We start from the raw sequence: 20,088 nt of genomic DNA on the forward strand, positions 1-20,088 counted from the left end.
AATCCATGAAGTTCTGCGACATGTCGGGAGTCAAAAGGAAGCATTATTGTGCAATCCGTAAAGTTCCGTAACATTCCATAAGTCAAAGAGGGGATGGTTGCATAATCCGTAAAGTTTTGTGACATTACGGAAAGAAAACAAGTATCGTTACGTAATCTGTAAAGTTTCCTAATGTTACGGAAAAAGAATCAGCAAAAAAAGGCAAACGGGGTGTATTTAGTAAAATGGGGAAGCAAATAGCAATTTTCAAATCTGGACCCTCCTAGAGGATTCTGGGCATTTTCTTGCTTAAGGTGGAAGCAACCTAGCTCGCCTGGGCGAGTTAGGCGGCAACCACCTCCCCCATTTTGTTAAAAAATGGCTTCCGAGGCTTCCGGGACTTCCGTAATGCTTCCGTAAAATTCCCATAACCCTAAATAAGCATATTTCACTTAATATGGGTGAGAAGGAAAAGAAAAAAAAAAGAAGAAAGTCAAGTCCTATATGCTTCCGAAAGGCTTCCGTAACTTTTCCGTAAATTACGAAAGAAGTGGGGTGAACTTATCAAAATGGGGGATGCAAATAAAAATTTTCAAAATTTTGAATTTGGGCCTTCTAGAGTATTTTGGAAGCAGGGTTGCTTCTAGAGGAAGCAATGCAGCTCGCCTGGGCGAGCTGGGCGGCAACCTCCTCCCCCTTTTTCCTATAAATAGGCGAAAGGGTAAGGATCCCGGATCCGCCTAGCTATGCATTTCAGCTATTTTGGGTGAAAAAAATTGTTTCCGTGAAGAAAATCCAAGCCGAGGTGCTTCCGTAACGTTTCCGAGATGTTTCCGTGAGCGAATCCGTGAAGGTTTTTCGTCGTTCTTCATTCGTTCTTCGTTCGTTCTTCGTTCTTCAACAGGTAAGTTTTCGAATCCGAGACTTTTAATTCCTTTCTTGTTTTTTAGCTTTCGTCTTCATTTCGTTCATTTTCGGTTTTATTTTCTTCCGTTTTTAACAAGCTTTAACCGATCATTTAAGTCGTTATCTCGCCTAATAAATGATAAAATGAATTTCAATCGATCATTTGCGTTGTAATCTCGTTTAATCACTGTTAAAACAAAATCTAACCGATCATTTACATTGTAACCTCGGTTAAACCAAAAAAAGCAAAATAATAATAAAATAATCAAAATATCTTTGAATAAAATAATCAAAAAAAATCAATCTGACGTTTTTCTTTGGAAGTTTCCTTGAATGAATTGACTAATAACCAAAGTGAAACTAAGACTAAAATTAACTCACAAATCAAGCTTTGTCCATAAAAATCACTTAAAACCCGTTTTAAGGTCCAACGCCTTAAACGGTCCTCTTTGCTTTTATCGGTTAACATGGACAGTTCAAAAGCATAAAATCAGCATGTAACTTTACGGCTTTTGCGAGAACTACACAGGTCTGATTTCCTCTTCGATGGAGGATACGTAGGAGCAAAAGCCCTGCTTTTGTCGACCTCGTGAGATGGTTAGAGGTCCAACGCCTTAGCTTTTCTCACCAAGTAAAATGGATCATTTTAAGGTCCAACGCCAAATGACCACCTTCCAAGTAAAAAAAAAAAGTCACTTGATTCGCCCCTTTTGAAAGAACTATGCATGGTCCTAAAAGAGGAGTTAGTTGCTTGCTCAAGATCCAAGAGGAGTTTGGCCCAGCACATAGAAGCCACGGAGCAAAACATGCTAGCTATAATAGGGCAGTACAAAGAGGAGCTAAACCAATCTTTGGCTCATGAGCAAAAGCTAGTAGAGGACTTCGCACAAGCATACTCCGAGAAGGAGGCAAGAGGGAGGGTGATTGATGCATGGCATCAAGAAGCGACCATGTCGATGGATAGGTTCGCCTTGACCTTAAATGGATGTCAAGACCTCCCACGACTACTAGCCAAAGCAAGGGCCATGGCCGAAGTGTGTTCAGCCCCAGAGGAAATTCATGGGCTAATCAATTATTGTCAACACATGATAGATTTAATGGCCCATATAATTAGAAACCGCTAGGGTCTGTTGTAACACTTTTGTGAAATCTTGGCTAGATGAAAGCTTTTGTTCCATTTTTATAAAAAGAGAAGTTCTGAAACTCGTCATGTTGTCTAAAAAGGGTCTTGAGGTGGATCTAAGTGCTCTGATCTTTCATTAGCATACACATTCATGATCTGGTGGCATGCTCACCACTGTTTGTTTCTTCAGGAAACTCACCATAACTAAAAAAGCGCAAAGGCACCCCTATAACACCCGATCCAAAAGTAAGATGGGTAACGAAGAGGGAGTGCAAGAATAGATGAAGGCCGAAATGTCGGCTTTAAAAGATCAGATGGCTTCTATGATGGAAGCCATGCTAAAAATTCAAAAATCAATAGAAGACAATGCTACTGCGGCCGCTACCAACACAACTAGGGAAGCGGAGCCGGTACTACAGCCCGCGATGAAATCGGGTCAGGACAGAAGCACGACAGGCTTCAATCGGAGGTATAGTCCTCAAGCCTACCCTTATGGCTTGCCTTCAGACTTCACTCCCCGTACCGCTCCAGACAACTTGAGCCAAGCCCCTACCTTCGAGGGGCAACTCCCTGCTCATGCCGACTACCCTCTGGAGGAAGATGACGAAGGGGATGCTCATTTAGGCCCTCTGCTTCCCCCAAGGCAACCGGCCCCCCATGAGTTGCCCCAGCCAAACATAATCCGCCATGCCCTGTCTCAATCCGCGAACCCGTTCCCCTTTCAAAAGATAAGGGAAAGATCGATCTGCTTGAAGAGAGGTTGAGAGCAGTGGAAGGCCTCGGCAACTATCCTTTCTCGGATATAGCCGATCTATGTCTGGTACCCGACATCATCATTCCTCCCAAGTTTAAGGTACCAGATTTCGACAAATACAAAGGGACGACATGTCCAAAGAGTCATCTTCAGATGTATTGCCGAAGGATGGGGGCATATTCCATGGATGAAAATTTGTTAATGCACTTCTTTCAAGACAGCTTAGCTAGAGCGACAGTGGCGTGGTACACAAATCTAGAAGCCTCTCAAGTCCGATCGTGGAAAGACTTGGCAACTGTCTTCATTAGGCAGTACCAATACAACACAGATATGGCTCCCAATCGGAACCAACTTCAGAGTATGAGCAAACGGGAACATGAATCCATCAAGGAATATGCTCAAAAGTGGAGAGACCTAGCAGCCCAAGTCATCCCACCCATGACTGAGAGGGAAATGATCACGATCATGGTAGATACACTGCATACATTCTACTACGAGAAGCTGATAGGATATATGCCGGCCAACTTTGCAGACCTTGTCTTTGCTGGAGAAAGAATCGAGTCGGGGCTGAGGAAAGGCAAGTTTGAATACGCCTCCAACGCTAGCCCCAACAGCAATAGAAGAGCCCTAGTGGTGGGCACACAGAAAAAGGAAGGGGATACCCACGCGGTCACCACCGCCCCAACGTGGATCAAAATGCCCCAAAATGCTCAAAGCTCATACCAACACAACCACCCGAACTTCTCGATCCAAGCCGGAAGTTCCCTCCTAGCTCAAGTAAAAGGGCCTGCCACAACAGAAAAGGCGCCTGCACAACACGCGGCTCTAGCCACACCCCGGCTGGCAATTAATGCGACTCTTGGCACGAGCTATGACAATCTGCAATGCCCCCCGCCCCCCCCCCCCCTCCCGGCCCAGAGAGAGCAGTTCTCTCCTATTCCCATGGCATATTCCGAGATATGGCCCTCATTGTTGGAAAACCATTTGGTGGTGGCCATACCCGGAAAGGTCTTCTAGCTGCCATACCCCAAGTGGTACAACTCAAATGCCACGTGCACATACCATAGTGGAGCCCCCGGGCACAACATTGATTCTTGCTTGCCATTCAAGTATAAGGTGCAACACCTAATAAATGTCGACTGGCTATCATTTCAAGAAGAGGGCCCCAACGTTAAGACCAATCCGCTAGCCAGTCATGGAGGAGCTAGCGTGAATGCCATTGAAGAGGATAGGCCGTCAAGGTCAAAGAGATTAGAAGGTGTGGCCGCATCCAAAAGATTCATCTACCAGTCGCTGCAAGCAGCATGCATGGTCTCTCGTGGCGGAGGAAAAAGAGACGAATGTCTGTTTCATCTCGGGGAATTGCACGACATGGAAACATGCCCTGTGGTGGAGGAGCTACTTCAACGGCTCATGGACAGGGGGCAGCTCGAAGTGTCCGAGAGAGGTAGAGAAGAGCCGCAGATTTGCATGCAATCGGCAGAAAGGAAAGCTCCCCCAACCCCCAAACCCCTAGTGATACGTTTCACTAGGAATACGACCAACCCTAGGTCTGAATACCCCTCGGCAGTGCCCAAGCCAACGCCCTTTTCCTATCAAAGCAATAAGGCCGTCCCATGGAGGTATACCCCTCCCGTTATTGGAAAAGGGGCTGCAACCGAGGTTGACTCCTTGTCAGCCAAGGTGACCAACATTACCGGCCTTAGTGGCGTAACCCGCAGTGGCCGGGTGTTTGCTCCCCCTCACCCAACGGAACTGCCCTCCAAGGGGAAAGCACCCATGACCCAAGAGTCTTTAGGTGCGGCCACCCCCTCAAAAGAAGTGGATCCCCCGGTAGTAAAGGGGGCTAAAAAGAAGGAAGATCTCCAAGGAAGGGCGGTGACCTTGGAGGAGGCTCACGAGTTTCTTCGTCTCATCCAACAAAGTGAGTTTAAAGTGGTTAAGCAATTGAATAAAACTCCGGCAAGGATCTCCTTTCTTGAACTGCTCATGAGCTCCGAGCCTCATCGTGCACTATTAGTCAAGGTCCTCAACGAAGCCCATGTAGCACACGACATCTCAATCGAGGGCTTTGAAGGCATTGTTAATCACATAACTGCCAATAACTACCTCGCGTTCGCGGAGGAGGAGATTCTAGTTGAGGGGAGAGGGCACAACAAAGCTCTACATGTGTCTGTCAGATGCAGGGACCATGTCGTCGCTAAAGTACTCATCGATAATGGTTCAAGTTTAAATGTGATGCCAAAGACCACCTTGGAGAAGCTTCCTTTTAATGCATCACATCTAAAACCGAGTTTGATGGTAGTACGAGCTTTCGACGGTAGTCGGCGGGAGGTGATGGGGGAAATTGACATCCCCATTCAAATAGGCCCCCACACTTGCAATGTGGTTTTCCAAGTGATGTACATAAATCTCGCCTACAGCTGCCTTTTGGGGAGGCTATGGATCCACGCGCTAGGGGTGGTCCCCTCGACGCTTCACCAGAAACTGAAATTCGCAGTTGGTGGACTCTTAGTGATAGTGTCGGGCGAAGAAGATATGTTGGTAAGCTGCCCCTCCTCGACACCATATGTAGAGGCAGCGGAGGAATCATTGGAAACAGCTTTCCAATCTTTCGAGGTGGTAAGTTAAGCCTCCGTGGAAACAAGCCCATTGCTACCTTGTTTCTCTAATGCAGCCCTGATGGTGGCACGGGTAATGCTCAGACACGGTTATGAGCCTGGAATGGGTTTGGGCAAGAACAGTCACGGGAATGTCGATGTGGTTGACATTAGGGGCAACCCGCACAAATATGGGTTGGGGTATAAGCCCAGGAAATCTGGAAGAAGGAATGCACCGTCAAGACTCCGGACAGATAGAGCATGGCCCGGTCATGTTAGCCAGTGTTTCACAAGTGCCGGGATAATGTTCGAGGAAGAGGTGGCGGCAATAGGAGGAGAAGCTCCACAAGATCTGTCGAGTTTCGTGCAACCGTGCCATCCCAATTTCCAACTGGGGAATTGGCACATGACGAGCCAGTCGGAAGTCTATACCGCCGATTCAATGTAATTTTAGGCTATAGATTCCTTTCTCTTTTGTTTTGTTGAAACCTATCTTATTAATACAAAGAGATCTTGTTTCATCTGTTCTTGCGATTCCACCTTTTCTCATATCATTTTGCATGTTTTTGTTTTTGTCTTGAATGGTATAGATGTAAGGATCGATCCTTTGAGGATTCTAACAATGAGGGCTTGATAATCGATTTTGACCGAGAAGTAAGTCAAACAATAAACGAAGACGAGGAAGAGGATATCCTTTCACCAGAGTTGGAGAGGTTGATTGCTCAGGAAGAACGCGAAATGAAGCCTCACCAAGAGGAAGCCGAACTAATAGACTTAGAGGCCGGAGAGGGAAAGAAAGAAGTGAAGGTAGAGACCGGTATGACCGCACCTATCCGCCAAGATTTGATAACCCTTCTTGAAGAATATCAAGACATCTTCGCATGGTCGTACCAAGACATGCTAGGACTAGACCTCGACATTGTGCAGCATAGGTTGCCATTTAACCCTGGGTGTTCCCCTATTAAGCAAAAATTACGAAGGATGAGACCCGAAATGTCTTTGTAAATTAAAGAAGAAGTGAGAAAGCAGTTCGATGCGGATTTCTTGGCTGTGGCTCGATACCCTGTGTGGGTAGCCAACATTGTGCCTGTCCCAAAAAAGGATGGCAAAGTGCGAATGTGCATAGACTATCGGGATTTAAACCGAGCCAGTCCTAAAGACAATTTCCCCTTACCACACATTGATATACTAGTAGATAATATAGCTAAGTTCGCCCTCTTCTCATTCGTGGATGGTTTCTCAGGGTATAACCAGATAAAAATGGCACCCGAAGACGTGGAGAAGACCACTTTCATCACCCTATGGGGAACATTCTGCTACAAAGTGATGTCATTCGGCCTAAAAAATGCTGGGGCAACCTATCAACGTGCCATGGTAGCCTTATTCAATGACATGATGCATAAAGAGATAGAAGTCTACGTAGATGACATGATTGCCAAATCTCGGACCGAGGATGAACACCTCATCAATCTATGTAAGCTGTTTGGAAGGTTGTGGAAGTACCAACTGAAACTAAACCCCGCTAAGTGCACCTTCGGGGTAAAGTCAGGCAAGTTGTTGGGTTTTATCGTGAGCCAAAAAGGGATAGAAATAGATCCTGAGAAAGTGAAGGCCATTCTTGAAATGCCAGAGCCACGCACAGAGAAGCAGGTTCAAGGTTTTCTAGGCAGGTTGAATTACATCGCGAGATTTATCTCGCAACTCACCCCTACCTGCGAGCCCATCTTCAAACTCTTGCGTAAAAACCAGGCGGTCCTGTGGAATAACGACTGCCAAGAGGCCTTCAAAAAAATCAAACAGAGCCTCGTGAATCCCCCGGTGCTCATGCTGCCTGTAATAGGAAGACCTATTTTCTTGTACATGACTGTGTTAGATGAGTCTATGGGATGCGTGTTTGGTCAGCACGATGACTCTGGGAAGAAGGAACAAGCCATTTACTATTTAAGCAAGAAGTTTACCACCTGTGAGATGAATTACTCAATGTTGGAAAGGACGTGTTGCGCCTGGGTATGGGCGTCACATCGTCTTAGGCAGTACATGCTTAGTCATACCACTTGGCTTATTTCCAAAATGGATCCCGTGAAATACATCTTTGAGAAACCGGCCCTCACGGGACGAATCGCTAGGTGCCAATTGGTGTATGCCATCCTGACACGGATGAGCATCCACGTGGCCCAGGTGATTACTGATGCCATTTATTTATTTGCAGGAATGGCGCCTACTAGGCACTCGTTGGACCCAGAAAAGTCCAATAGGGCCTTGGGGTTTCCGGCTCTGATCACAGGCCTCTGCCAATCCTTCGAAGCTCAGGTCACCCCCAGCAAAGTAATCCGACCACCGATCACCCGAGCCTTCATTGAGAAGTATTGCACGCCTAGGCAGGCACAGGGTAACGCACCTCAGGGCGTGGGTGCACCGCCACCACCTCGGCAGGCTGATCTGGCTGAGCCGCTGGGCGTGGAGCGGTATCTACAGCATTTGGTTCGCCAGCAGGCGGCCAACCACCGCGAACAGGTGCAGATACACGAGTATCTCTACCGGGTCAACCACAGTCAGCAGAGGCAGGGTTCCACCCCTTTTGTATGCCCTACCCCGGAGCAGTTTGCGGCTAAGGTCGCATGGCCTGGAGACTGGCCCGATGCCCAGGTCGGGGAGGAGCCTGTAGGATCCCCCAGTGGGATGGATGAACCCCGCATGGACGAGGATATGACTGACTTGTTCGATTTCTTGGGAGGGAGCGAAGCCACATGACCGTGGGATCCCCAGATTCGTATTCTTTTCATTTTTATGTTTCATCATTTATCATTTGTATGTTATCTTGTTTCCATCACTTGAGGGACTAACGTTTGTTTTTGTTGTTTTTTTTTTCGATTGTCATTTGTTTTGTGCATACATTTTGTTTGGATTGTTGCGTTAGTGCTTATTTCGTTATTGTCGATAATATTTGTTGAAATTCCGGAACCGTGTAGAGTTTTCGTTTAGGAACGTCATCCTAAAATAAAACGAACAAACGTCGTAATAACGCCAAGAATAGAGAAAGAAAGAGACGTTGTGAACAAAATGTCATATCTGTATATAAAGAAAAGAAAAGAAATTTTTGTATATAAACAATGTGTGAAAAGAAATTCTTGTATATAAGCAATGAGTGTATATAAAGGAAATTTTTATATAAACAATGAGTGTATATTGAAAAGGGGAAAAGAAATCTTTGAAAAGGAATAGAGATTTTATATAGACCATGTCGGTATAGAGAGAAAGATTTTTTCAATGCGTGTGTATATAGAGAAAAAAAAAGTTTTTTTTCGTGTATAGGAACGTAGGTGTACAGAGAAAAAAAGAAAAAAAAATTCTCATAGATAGCAATGGATGTATAGTTTTTTGCAAACATGTATAAGAAAAAATTAAACAAAAAGAAAAAAGAAAGAAAGACCTCGAAGGTCGGCATGTTATGGTCATAGGAAGCACAAATCATTCGTAGAGAGCAAACATATCTTTTGGAAACAAGAAATTGACGCTAAGAGTATATTTTTCAAAATAACCGAGATAAGAATGGATGGATTCGTTGAACCAATGAAAGAACATAATTTGGAAACGTTGGGTCTACTTGCGTCAATACCAAGCCTTAGTATCATAATGCCATAAGCTGGATGCTTGAGTACCCACCTAGCTGTATGCATGACTAATTTTGTGCGTTGTTTCCAAATCATCATTGTTACGCACACCTCGTGGAAATAATATGGGAGTTTAACCCAAAACCGACACCCTGACACATTAATTTGTTTTGCCCCCAAATATCAAAATCGGGCACGCACAATGAAAAGACCATGTTGAGACATAACCTTAAGCTACCTTGAACCATGGCCCATGAAGAGAATCCTCATCCTTTCCCCCGAAGAAGAGGACAGCAGAATCTCCTCAAGGGAAAGCGAATAACGAATGCTAAACCCCGAATTCCCAATCAAAGATTGGAAGAAAAAAAAAAGAGAAAGAAATGAAAAGAAAGAAAAGGAAGAAATGAAAAGAAAGAAAAGAAAAGGAAAAGAAGGGTTCCTGATCAAAGATCGGAAGAAAGTAAAAAGGAAAAGATCAGAGGAAAACAGAATAATTCCCGATCAATAAAGGAAACCAAGAAAGAGAACAGAAGGTCTTCGGACCAGATAAATTTTCGGCGAGGTAAATGACCGCCGACAAAGGGAAAACCAATTTCGAAGTGGTTCTTCCTTTGTGATTGTCATTCAAGGTCGCTCCCAACTGGCGATGTCCTGCCCCACATAAACAAAGAGGAAAAGACCGAAACACCCAGTTTCCTCTCCAAAAACACTACCCTCGAGAAAATCCTATTGATCCGTGATCGCGCGTGTAATCTTTTGGTTCGATAGGAAATCATGTGCAAAATAAAGTCATGGTGCAGCTATGGTTTGGAATTAAGGTAAAACACTTACCTATGTGAGTTTTTATACACTATAAGTGATTTTATTCCCAGTTTCAGTTTGGCCCGACGTTTTGATGTGCCATTATTTTCTCCTATTTCTTAACCCTTTTTGCACCATTTTAAATATTGATTAGTCTTAATTGTCAAATTTATGCGGCAGTTTTATTATTTAGGCCCATTCAGCTAATTTGATGTTTTTAATATAATTTCAGCAATTAATGAAGCATTGGGCTTGAATCTAGAATTGGGCTTGGGCTTGAATCCATAATTGGGCTTGGACTTGAAGAGGGCAGACTAATTTATTCTACAAAATTAGATCTTATCTTATCTAGATATTATTTAGATTTGATCTCATCTAGATATTATTTCGTCTAGATCTTATCTTATCTTATCTTATCTAGATTTGATTTGATTTTACTTATGGGCTTGGATTTAAAACATATTTCTAAGCTTTGGGGCTGAAAAACTATATAACAGCACCAAGGTTCTAGTTTAGCTCTCTCTCTCTCTCTTCTCTCTCTCTCCTCTCTCTCTTCTATTTTTCGTTTTTAGTTTTAGTCTCTCTTCTCTTTCTCTTTCTCTTTTATTTTCGTTTTTTACAATTCCAGTTCAGACTTTTAGTTTTATCAATAAAATTTCGTTCTCTATTTGATTAATGGAAGGCTAAGTCTGCAGCGTTGTTTTCTCTTGAGGATCAAGCACAGTTCTCTTTGAGGTTCTATTATTACTGTTAAATTTTGTTCAGTTTTTCCTCTTCACTAATTACTCTGAATTTTTTGCTATTAATTCATGCATGCTTAGTGCTGATTAATTGTCTCTGCGCTTAATTTACGTTCATGCTTAATGATCGTTTATGAGTAATTGGTGTGTGTGATGCTTAATCACATAATGAATGCTTTATGTTAAATTTCGCTTAGTAATTTAATTTAGGGTTGGATTAAGTGGTTGAACTGATAAAGGACAAATTCTCGCAACCTAGGATAAGAGATTTGCTTGTGAATCAAGGGGAAGCAACGTATTTTAATTCTGATAATTTCTAATTCAATTTTACTCGTCGTTTAATTTACAAAAGCAAACACCCCCCCCCCCCCAATTTGTTACTATTTCCTACTATCTGTTATGAACATTTGGTGTATCATTGCTCGTTGGGAAACGACCTAGGATCACTTCCTAGTTACTACATTTTAATATTTATTTGATTCGGGTACGGCCTCGATCAAATTTGGCATCGTTGCCGGGGAGCAGTGTCCAAAGGTTCATAATAGCTAGTGTCGTGTTAGTGTTTAATTCTTTCGTGTTTTATGTTTAATTGTTAGTGTTGTGTTAGTGTGTGTGTTCGTGTTGTTTAGTGTCTTGGTATTTTGTTTAGTGTATGTTCTGTTTTAGTTTTTCTGTTAAGCGTTTCCCCTGTTTCAGTTTTGGGTGTTTTGCTGTGAATAGTGTTTTGTGATGGATTTAGCGACCACTTATGCTTGCGGCAAAACAGAGTAGTAGTGGAAATCATGTAGCGACGGATTTTAGCGACCACCCTTGCTGAATTATTTGGGATTTTTTGTTTTAGTAGCTAGAGTTGTTATTTTTGGCTGAATTTTTTGTGGTAACTTCTTTTAATCTATATTTTGTGGGAAAAATAGCTAGAGCCTTTAGTTTGGTCAGATTTGAAAGTTCCAAAAAAGTAGCAAATTTGATTTTTGTTAAAACTTCAAACGGCCATAACTTCTGCTCCGGTTATCAGAATCGCAATTATTATATATGTATTTGGGGTAGAAAAAACTTTCCTATGCCGTGGGAGCCGTCCTTTGGCCGGTTGAGGTCTCCATCGTCCAAAAAAAGTGATTATGTCAAAAGTTTTTTATTTTTCAAGTATTATTCTCTTATTTTTCTTAACTTATCATTTTTAGCTTATATAGTTAGACTTTGAATTTTCATTTGAAATTTTTTGTGTTATCTTCTCATCATTTTATAAGGTTTCTCACAAAATTTCAAGTCATTTGGATATCATTTAATGGTAGTTGTAGTTCAAACCTACACTATTACTTGCATAAGAAGGCAACTAGTTGTGCATGCTGAATTTAGTGTATGACTAGAGGAAATCCATCTGACTTACAACCCTTTGATCCTGAAATAGATAAGACATTTCATAGATTAGTTAGACATCATTTAGTACCTTTTGAGCATCCTGAGCATTCTGTTATTAGTGATTTTGAGCATTATAGTTTTGAGCATTCTGATTTTGAATATTCTGAGAACATGGCACACCCTCCACCCCGTGAGAGGACTCTAAGGGAATTGGCTGCACCTAATTTCACCTACGAAAGCTTGTGCATCCAATACCCTGATGAGGATGTCCCATATGTTCTTAAAACTGGACTGATCCATTTGCTTCCAAAGTTTCATGGCCTTGCAGGTGAAGACCCACACAAGCATCTGAAAGAATTCCATATTGTCTGCTCCACCATGAAACCACCAGATGTCCAGGAGGATCACATATTTCTGAAGGTCTTTCCTCATTCTTTAGAAGGAGTGGCAAAGGACTGGCTATATTCCCTGCTTCCAGGACCACGGTTATCAGAAAAGATATTTTAGGCATTAGACAACTCAGTGGAGAGAGCCTATATGAATACTGGGAGAGATTTAAAAAATTATGTGCCAGTTGCCCTCACCACCAGATTTCAGGGCAGCTTCTTCTCCAATATTTTTATGAAGGACTCAGCAACATGCAGAGAAGTATGATAGATGTTGCCCATGGTGGAGCCCTTGGGGACATGACCCCTGCTGAAGCCAGAAATTTAATTGAGAAGATGGCTTCCAACTCCCAGCAATTCAGTGCCAAAATTGATGCTATTGTCATTAGAGGAGTGCATGAAGTAGCCACGAATTCATCTTCATCAGGTGAGACTAAGAAGCTTGAAGGTAAACTAGATGCCTTGGTTAACTTGGTAACCCAACTGGCCATGAATCAAAAATCTGCACCTACCGCCAAACTCTTTGTTTTAAGCTCCTCTGCCGACCACCACACAGACCTTTGCCCTTCTGTGCAACAATCTTAAGCAATTGAACATCCTGAAGCTTATGCTGCAAACATCTACAACAGACCTCCTCAACCTCAGCAGTAAAATCAGCCACAACAGAACAACTATGACCTCTCCAGCAACAGGTGCAATCCCAGATAGAGGAATCATCCCAACCTTAGATGGTCGAATCCTTCACAACAGCAGCAACAACAACAGCCTTATTTTCAAAATGTTGTTGGCCCAAGCAGACCATGCGTTCCTCCACCAATCTAGCAACAACAACAACAACAACAACAACAACAACAACAACAACAACAACAACAATAGCAACAGCCCCAGAAACAACAAACAGTTGAGGCCCCTCCGCAACCTTCCCTTGAAGAACTTGTGAGGCAAATGACTATGCAAAACATGCAGTTTCAACAAGAGACCAGAGCCTCCATTCAGAGCTTAACTAATCAGATGGGACAGTGGGCTACACAGTTAAATCAACAACAGTCCCAGAATTCTGATAGATTACCTTCTCAATCTGTCCAAAATCCCAAAAATGTGAGTGCCATTACATTGAGGTCAGGAAAGCAATGTCAAGGAACTCAACTAGTAGCATCTTCCTCATCCGCCAATGAACCTGCCCAACCTCACTCTACTCCAGAAAAAGATGATGACAAAAATTTAAAGAGTAAGTTACCTAACAATTTCTATGCAGGTGAATCTAAAGAGAAGCAGCATATCCCTCTTCCATTCCCTCCAAGAGCAATTTCCAACAAAAAAATGGAAGAGGCAGAGAAGGAGATCTTGGAAACATTTAGGAAAGTAGAGGTAAACATACCTCTGCTAGATGCAATAAAGCAAATTCCAAGATATGCTAAATTCTTGAAAGAGTTGTGCACTAATAAGCGGAAGCTTAAAGGAAGTGAAAGAATTAGTATGGGCAGAAATGTCTCCGCATTGATTGGTAAATCTGTTCCCCAAATCCCTGAAAAATGTAAAGATCCAGGTACATTCAGCATACCTTGTATTATAGGGAACAATAAGTTTGACTATGCCATGCTAGATTTAGGAGCTTCTGTTAGTGTTATGCCTCTGTCTATTTTTAATTCTCTATCTCTAGGTCCTTTGCAATCAACTGATGTGGTAATTCATTTAGCTAATAGAAGTGTTGTCTATCCTGCTGGTTTCATAGAGGATGTCTTAGTTAGAGTTGGTGAGCTGATTTTCCCTGTTGATTTTTATATTTTAAATATGGAGGAGGGATTTTCTAAAGGATCAGTTCCCATCATTCTAGGCAGACCTTTTTATGAAAACTGCTAGAACTAAGATAGATGTATATGCAGGCACACTATCTATGGAGTTTGGTGATATAACTGTTCATTTTAATATTCTTGATGCTATGAAACACCCATCTGAAGATCTTTTTGTATTTCGTGTTGAAATAATTGACCATATTGTTGATGATTACATGACTGATCTTCATTCTAATCTGCATGCCTTTCACTCTTCGTGCATTGAATCTGAATTTGTACTTGATCATATGTCTGAATTTGATGTTGAGAGTGAATCTGAATTTGATATTGATTACATGTCTGCTGATGTTTTACCTCTTGAGATTGATTTTATAGAGTCGGATAGAACTAACCATGTTTTAGGAAGTACACATACCTCTGACTTTCTTTATGAGGTACAGGCTGAGAAACCATCTCTTTCTACCACTATCTAGCCATCCACACCAGAATTGAAGCCTCTTCCATCAAATTTAAAATATGCTTACTTGGATGATAGCAAAAGTTTTCCAATAATTATATCTGCCTACCTTGTTGATGAGCAAGAGGAGAAGTTGTTATCAGTTCTCAAGAAGCATAAGAAGGCTATAGGCTAGACCCTGGCAGACATTCCTGGTATTAGCCCATCCACATGTATGCATCGAATAAATTTAGAATATGGGGCTAAACCAGTAAGACAGCCACAGAGAAGACTCAACCCGGTGATTCTTGATGTAGTGAAGAAGGAGGTAACCAAGCTTTTGCAAGCTGGAATCATTTATCCTATCTTCGACAGCCAATGGGTGAGTCCCGTCTAGGTAGTCCCGAAGAAAATCGGCCTCACCGTGATCAAAAATGAGAAGGATGAGCTGATTCCTACTCGAGTGCAGAACAGTTGGAGAGTATGCATCGACTATAGGAGGCTGAACCAGGTTACCAAAAAGGACCATTTTTCACTGCCATTCATTGACCAGATGCTTGAACGCCTGGCAAGTAAATCTCACTACTGTTTCCTTGATGGTTTTTCTGGTTATATGAAAATCACTATTGCTCCTGAGGATCAGGAAAAGACCACATTCACCTACCCCTTGGACACTTTAGCTTATAGGAGGATTCCTTTCGGCCTGTGCAATGCCCCTGGTACCTTCCAGCGGAGCATGATTAGTATTTTTAGTGATTTTTTAGAAAATTGCATAGAGGTGTTTATGGATGATTTCACTGTATATGGATCCTCTTTTGATGTTTGTTTGGATAGTCTGGAAAAGGTTTTGAATAGATGCACTGAAACTAACCTTGTTCTAAATTTTGAAAAATGTCATTTTATGGTTGAGCAAGGTATAGTTTTAGGCCACATTATTTCCAATAAAGGCATTGAAGTAGATCCTGCAAAAATTTCTGTTATTTCACAATTGCCTTACCCCTCTTGTGTGCGAGAGGTGCAACTTTTTTTGGTCATGCAGGATTCTACAGGCGTTTTATAAGAGATTTTAGCAAAGTAGCCCTTCCACTATCCAACTTGTTGCAAAAGCAGGTGGAGTTTGACTTTAATGATAAATGCAAAGAGGCTTTTGATTGCCTCAAAAGAGCACAGACTACCACCCCCATCATCCAGGCACCCGACTGGACAGCCCCTTTTGAGCTTATGTGTGATGCATCAAATTATGCATTGGGGGTTGTCCTTGCTCTGAAAATTGATAAATTGCCTAGGGTGATATATTATGCTTCTAGGACTTTAGATGCTGCCCAAGCGAATTATACTACTACTGAGAAAGAGCTACTAGCCATAGTTTTTGCTCTTGAAAAATTTCGTTCTTATTTGCTTGGTACTCGCATTATTGTTTATACTGACCATGCAGTTTTAAAGTACTTGTTGCAGAAGGCTGATTCAAAGCCTAGGTTGATCCAATGGATGCTCTGGCTCCAAGAGTTTGACTTGGAGATCTGTGATAGGAGCGGAGCACAAAATTTAGTTGCTAATCATTTGAGTCGGATCGAACATGTGTCTGATGAGGACTCACTCATTCGGGATGATTTCCCGGATGACAATATATATATATATATGTATGTATGTATTTCTGATTCTCTTTCTACTCCCTGGTTTGCTAACATTGTCAATTATTTAGTTGCTTTTGTTTTTCCTCCCTTAGCATCTAAGGAAAGATAAAATTAAAAGTGATGCTAAGCATTTTATTTGGGATGACCCCTACTTGTGGAAATTGTGCAATGATTAGGTCATTAGACGATGCATTCCAGATCATGAGACTGACTCAGTCCTGCAGTTCTGTCATTCTTCCGCACCGGGAGGTCATCTGGGTGTTCAAAGGACAGCCCGCAAGGTGCTTGACTGTGGCTTTTATTGGCCCACCATCTTTAAAGATGCGTGGATGATTTGTAGCACTTGCGAGCAGTGTCAAGGAGTAGGAAGTGCACTTACATGGCGACAACAAATGCCTCAGCAACCTGTGCTATTCTGTAAGGTGTTTGATGTCTTGGGTATATATTTCATGGGTCCTTTTCCTATATCTTTTGGTTATGTTTACATTCTCCTAGCAGTTGATTATGTTTCAAAATGGGTGGAAGCCAAGCCCACTAGAACTAATGATGCTAAGGTTGTTGTAGATTTTGTCAGATCTAATATGTTTTGCAGGTTTGGAGTACCTAAAGCAATCGTTAGTGATCAAGGAACCCATTTTTGCTACAAATCAATGCATGCCTTGCTTAAAAAGTATAGGGTTGTCCATAGGGTATCCACACCATACCACCCCCAAACCAATGAACAGACAAAAATTTCTAACAGAGAGATCAAGAGAATTTTAGAGAAGATTGTGCAACCAAGCAAGAAAGATTGGAGTACCAGGCTAGATGATGCTCTTTGGGCACATAGGACTGCCTACAAAGAACCCATAGGAATGTCTCCTTATCGGGTTGTCTTTGGAAAGGCATGTCATCTTCCAGTGGAGATTGAGCACAAAGCATACTGGGCAGTGAAGACCTGCAACTTCTCTATGGATCAAGCTGGTGAGGAAAGAAAGTTGCAACTGAGTGAGTTAGATGAGATCCGCCTGGAAGTCTACGAGAATGCCAAGTTCTACAAAGAAAAGACCAAGAAGTTCCATGATAGCATGATAATTAAGAAGGACTTCATGGTTGGGCAAAAAGTGTTATTGTATAATTCTAAGCTTGGACTCATGAGTGGTAATTTGAGGTCTAAGTGGATTGGTCCTTTTGTTGTTACTAATGTTTTTCCTTATGGTACAGTTGAGATCAAAAGCGACTCCACAAACAAGAGCTTCAAGGTCAATGGACACCGACTTAAGCCATTCCTCACAAACCCTTCTTTAGTGGATGTAGTGGTGGAAGAGACTTCCTTACTCCACCCTACTCTTCCTCTACCATAACTTAGGGAGTTTTTCTTTCCTATCTCCTTCTTTACTTTTATTACATTTGTCCGATTCTATTTGATGGTTAAATTGCTTTTAATCTTTTAATTGTGCCACATTGAGGACAATGTGTTGTTAAAGTATGGGGGGGGAGTGTGTTCTTTGGTTTTGGTTTTGTTAGTTGTGTTAAATTAGTTTAAATTTTGTTAGTTTTGTTGGGTTCTAGTTTAATTTTGTTAGTTTTGTTGTGTTAAATTTGCATGTTTGTCTTTGAATTATAGGATATGTTCAAGTAATGGGTAATTGTTCTGAAAATAAAAGTCTCTTGACATTTTGTGACTTGAAATCCTTGTTTTTCCTTTACATGTCATGATAGTTTTGAAAGCTCAATTTGAAAGTGATAAGTTTACCTTTGTGAGAATTCGAGCCATCCATCATCATAATCTTTTGGTGTGTTTTGCCCCATTGATTGCTTGCACAATAGCCTTGGCTTGATTCTTGTTGATGTTTCCTAATTCACATGCATATTTGGAAATGATTTAGGCAATTTCGTTCTTATAAGTTTCTAGCCAAATGGACTTACCTTGAATTAATTCCTTTGATAGCCCATTTGAGCCTATTTTCCCCTTTCTTTGTTTTGAAGGGTAATTGTTCTGAAAATAAAAGTCTCTTGACATTTTGTGACTTGAAATCCTTGTTTTTCCTTTACATGTCATGATAGTTTTGAAAGCTCAATTTGAAAGTGATAAGTTTACCTTTGTGAGAATTTGAGCCATCCATCATCATAATCTTTTGGTGTGTTTTGCCCCATTGATTGCTTGCACAATAGCCTTGGCTTGATTCTTGTTGATGTTTCCTAATTCACATGCATATTTGGAAATGATTTAGGCAATTTCGTTCTTATAAGCTTCTAGCCAAATGGACTTACCTTGAATTAATTCCTTTGATAGCCCCTTTGAGCCTATTTTCCCCTTTCTTTGTTTTGAAGCTCATTACAAGCCTTAAGTGAAAAACCATGATATCACCTTACCCTTAAGGAATTTTGGAGCTTTGGAATTGTTTTAGGAATAAGTTGGGAATAAGTGTGGAGGGGTATGTTTCATTGGAAGATATGATTTTTGGCCATGCTTGATGTATATATATATTGCCTAGTTCTTTCTTTAATCTTCAATTTTATACTGTTCAATCAAAAAATAAAAAATAAATCAAAATAAAAAAAATCAGTTGCTGCAAATTCTGCAATTTCGTACCCTTCAAAAAAAAAGAAGAAGAAAAGAAGTGAAGTTGAATAAATAAGGTCTTGATATGAGAACTTGATTTGAGAGCCTTGGTTGATTTTGTTGATATTAGAGGGTTTGGGTTTAGTACTTGTGCTTAATTTCCACTTATTTCCCATTGCTCCTCTATTCCTTTGGGATTTAGCTACTTATTCCATATTTTTCTTCCCTACCTTGTCCTTGGCCCCATTACAACCTTTAAAGACCTTTTGATCCTCATATGCATGTGTTGTCAAGTTGTTTGTCAATTTTAGAATTTTGCCAAGTCTATGTGGTGTTTGTTTTCATGGGTGCTTCGAGAGTAAACAGTAGCCTAGACACTTGAGAGATAGAGTGTATATCTTGTGAGGCTTAATCATTTTTCATTATTGAGTTGATTAACTATTTTGCCATGATTTGGTTGCTTGGATGATTTTCACGAATGTCTTAACTCTTTGGATCTCTTAATGTTAGATGTTACCCATTCCTTTCATTCCTTGATGTTCATTGAGAAATATGTAAATGTTTTTGTTTGTCTCTCTTTGATATCCTTGGATTTTGTTCTTTATTTCATTTTGCCCAAGAGTGCAAAAGGCTAAGTATGGGGGGTTTTGATGTGCCATTTTTTTCTCCTATTTCTTAACCCTTTTTGCACCATTTTAAATACTGATTAGTCTTAATTGTCAAATTTATGACGCAGTTTTATTATTTGGGCCCATTCAGCTAATTTGATGTTTTTAATCTAATTTCAGGAATTAATGAAACATTGGGCTTGAATCTAGAATTGGGCTTGGGCTTGAATCCAGAATTGGGCTTGGACTTGAAGAGGGCAGACTAATTTATTCTACAAAATTAGATCTTATCTTATCTTATCTAGATATTATTTAGACTTGATCTCATCTAGATATTATTTCATCTAGATCTTCTCTTATCTTATCTAGATTTGATTTGATTTTACTTATGGGCTTGGATTTAAAACAGATTTGTAAGCTTTGGGGCTGAAAAACTATATAACAGCACCAAGGTTCTAGTTTAGCTCTCTCTCTCTCTCTCCTTTCTCTCTTCTATTTTTTGTTTTTAGTTTTAGTCTCTCTTCTCTTTCTCTTTTATTTTTGTTTTTTATAATTCCAGTTCAGACTTTTAGTTTTATCAATAAAATTTCATTCTCTATTTGATTAATGTAAGGCTAAGTCCGCAGCGTTGTTTTCTCTTGAGGATCAAGCACAGTTCTCTTTGAGCTTCTATTATTACTGTTAAATTCTGTTCAATTTTTCCTCTTCACTAATTACTCTGAATTTGTTGCTAATAATTCATGCATGCTTAGTGCTTGATTAATTGTCTTTGCGCTTAATTTATGTTCATGCTTAATGATCGTTTATGAGTAA

At 41.0% G+C, this 20,088-nt stretch overlaps 1 protein-coding gene across 1 annotated transcript; it reads left to right on the forward strand.

Moving 5' to 3' along the window:
- The first annotated feature begins 1,610 nt into the window (after positions 1-1,610).
- On the forward strand, positions 1,611-5,434 carry LOC114384047. The gene is made up of 4 exons (XM_028343730.1): positions 1,611-1,805; positions 2,742-3,770; positions 3,873-4,445; positions 5,186-5,434. Exons 1-4 carry the CDS (start codon positions 1,611-1,613, stop codon positions 5,432-5,434), a joined length of 2,046 nt encoding a protein of 681 aa, XP_028199531.1.
- Positions 5,435-20,088: the final 14,654 nt, after the last annotated feature.

Source organism: Glycine soja, chromosome 14 (assembly GCF_004193775.1).
Source record: "Glycine soja cultivar W05 chromosome 14, ASM419377v2, whole genome shotgun sequence".
Classification (NCBI taxonomy): domain Eukaryota; kingdom Viridiplantae; phylum Streptophyta; class Magnoliopsida; order Fabales; family Fabaceae; genus Glycine; species Glycine soja.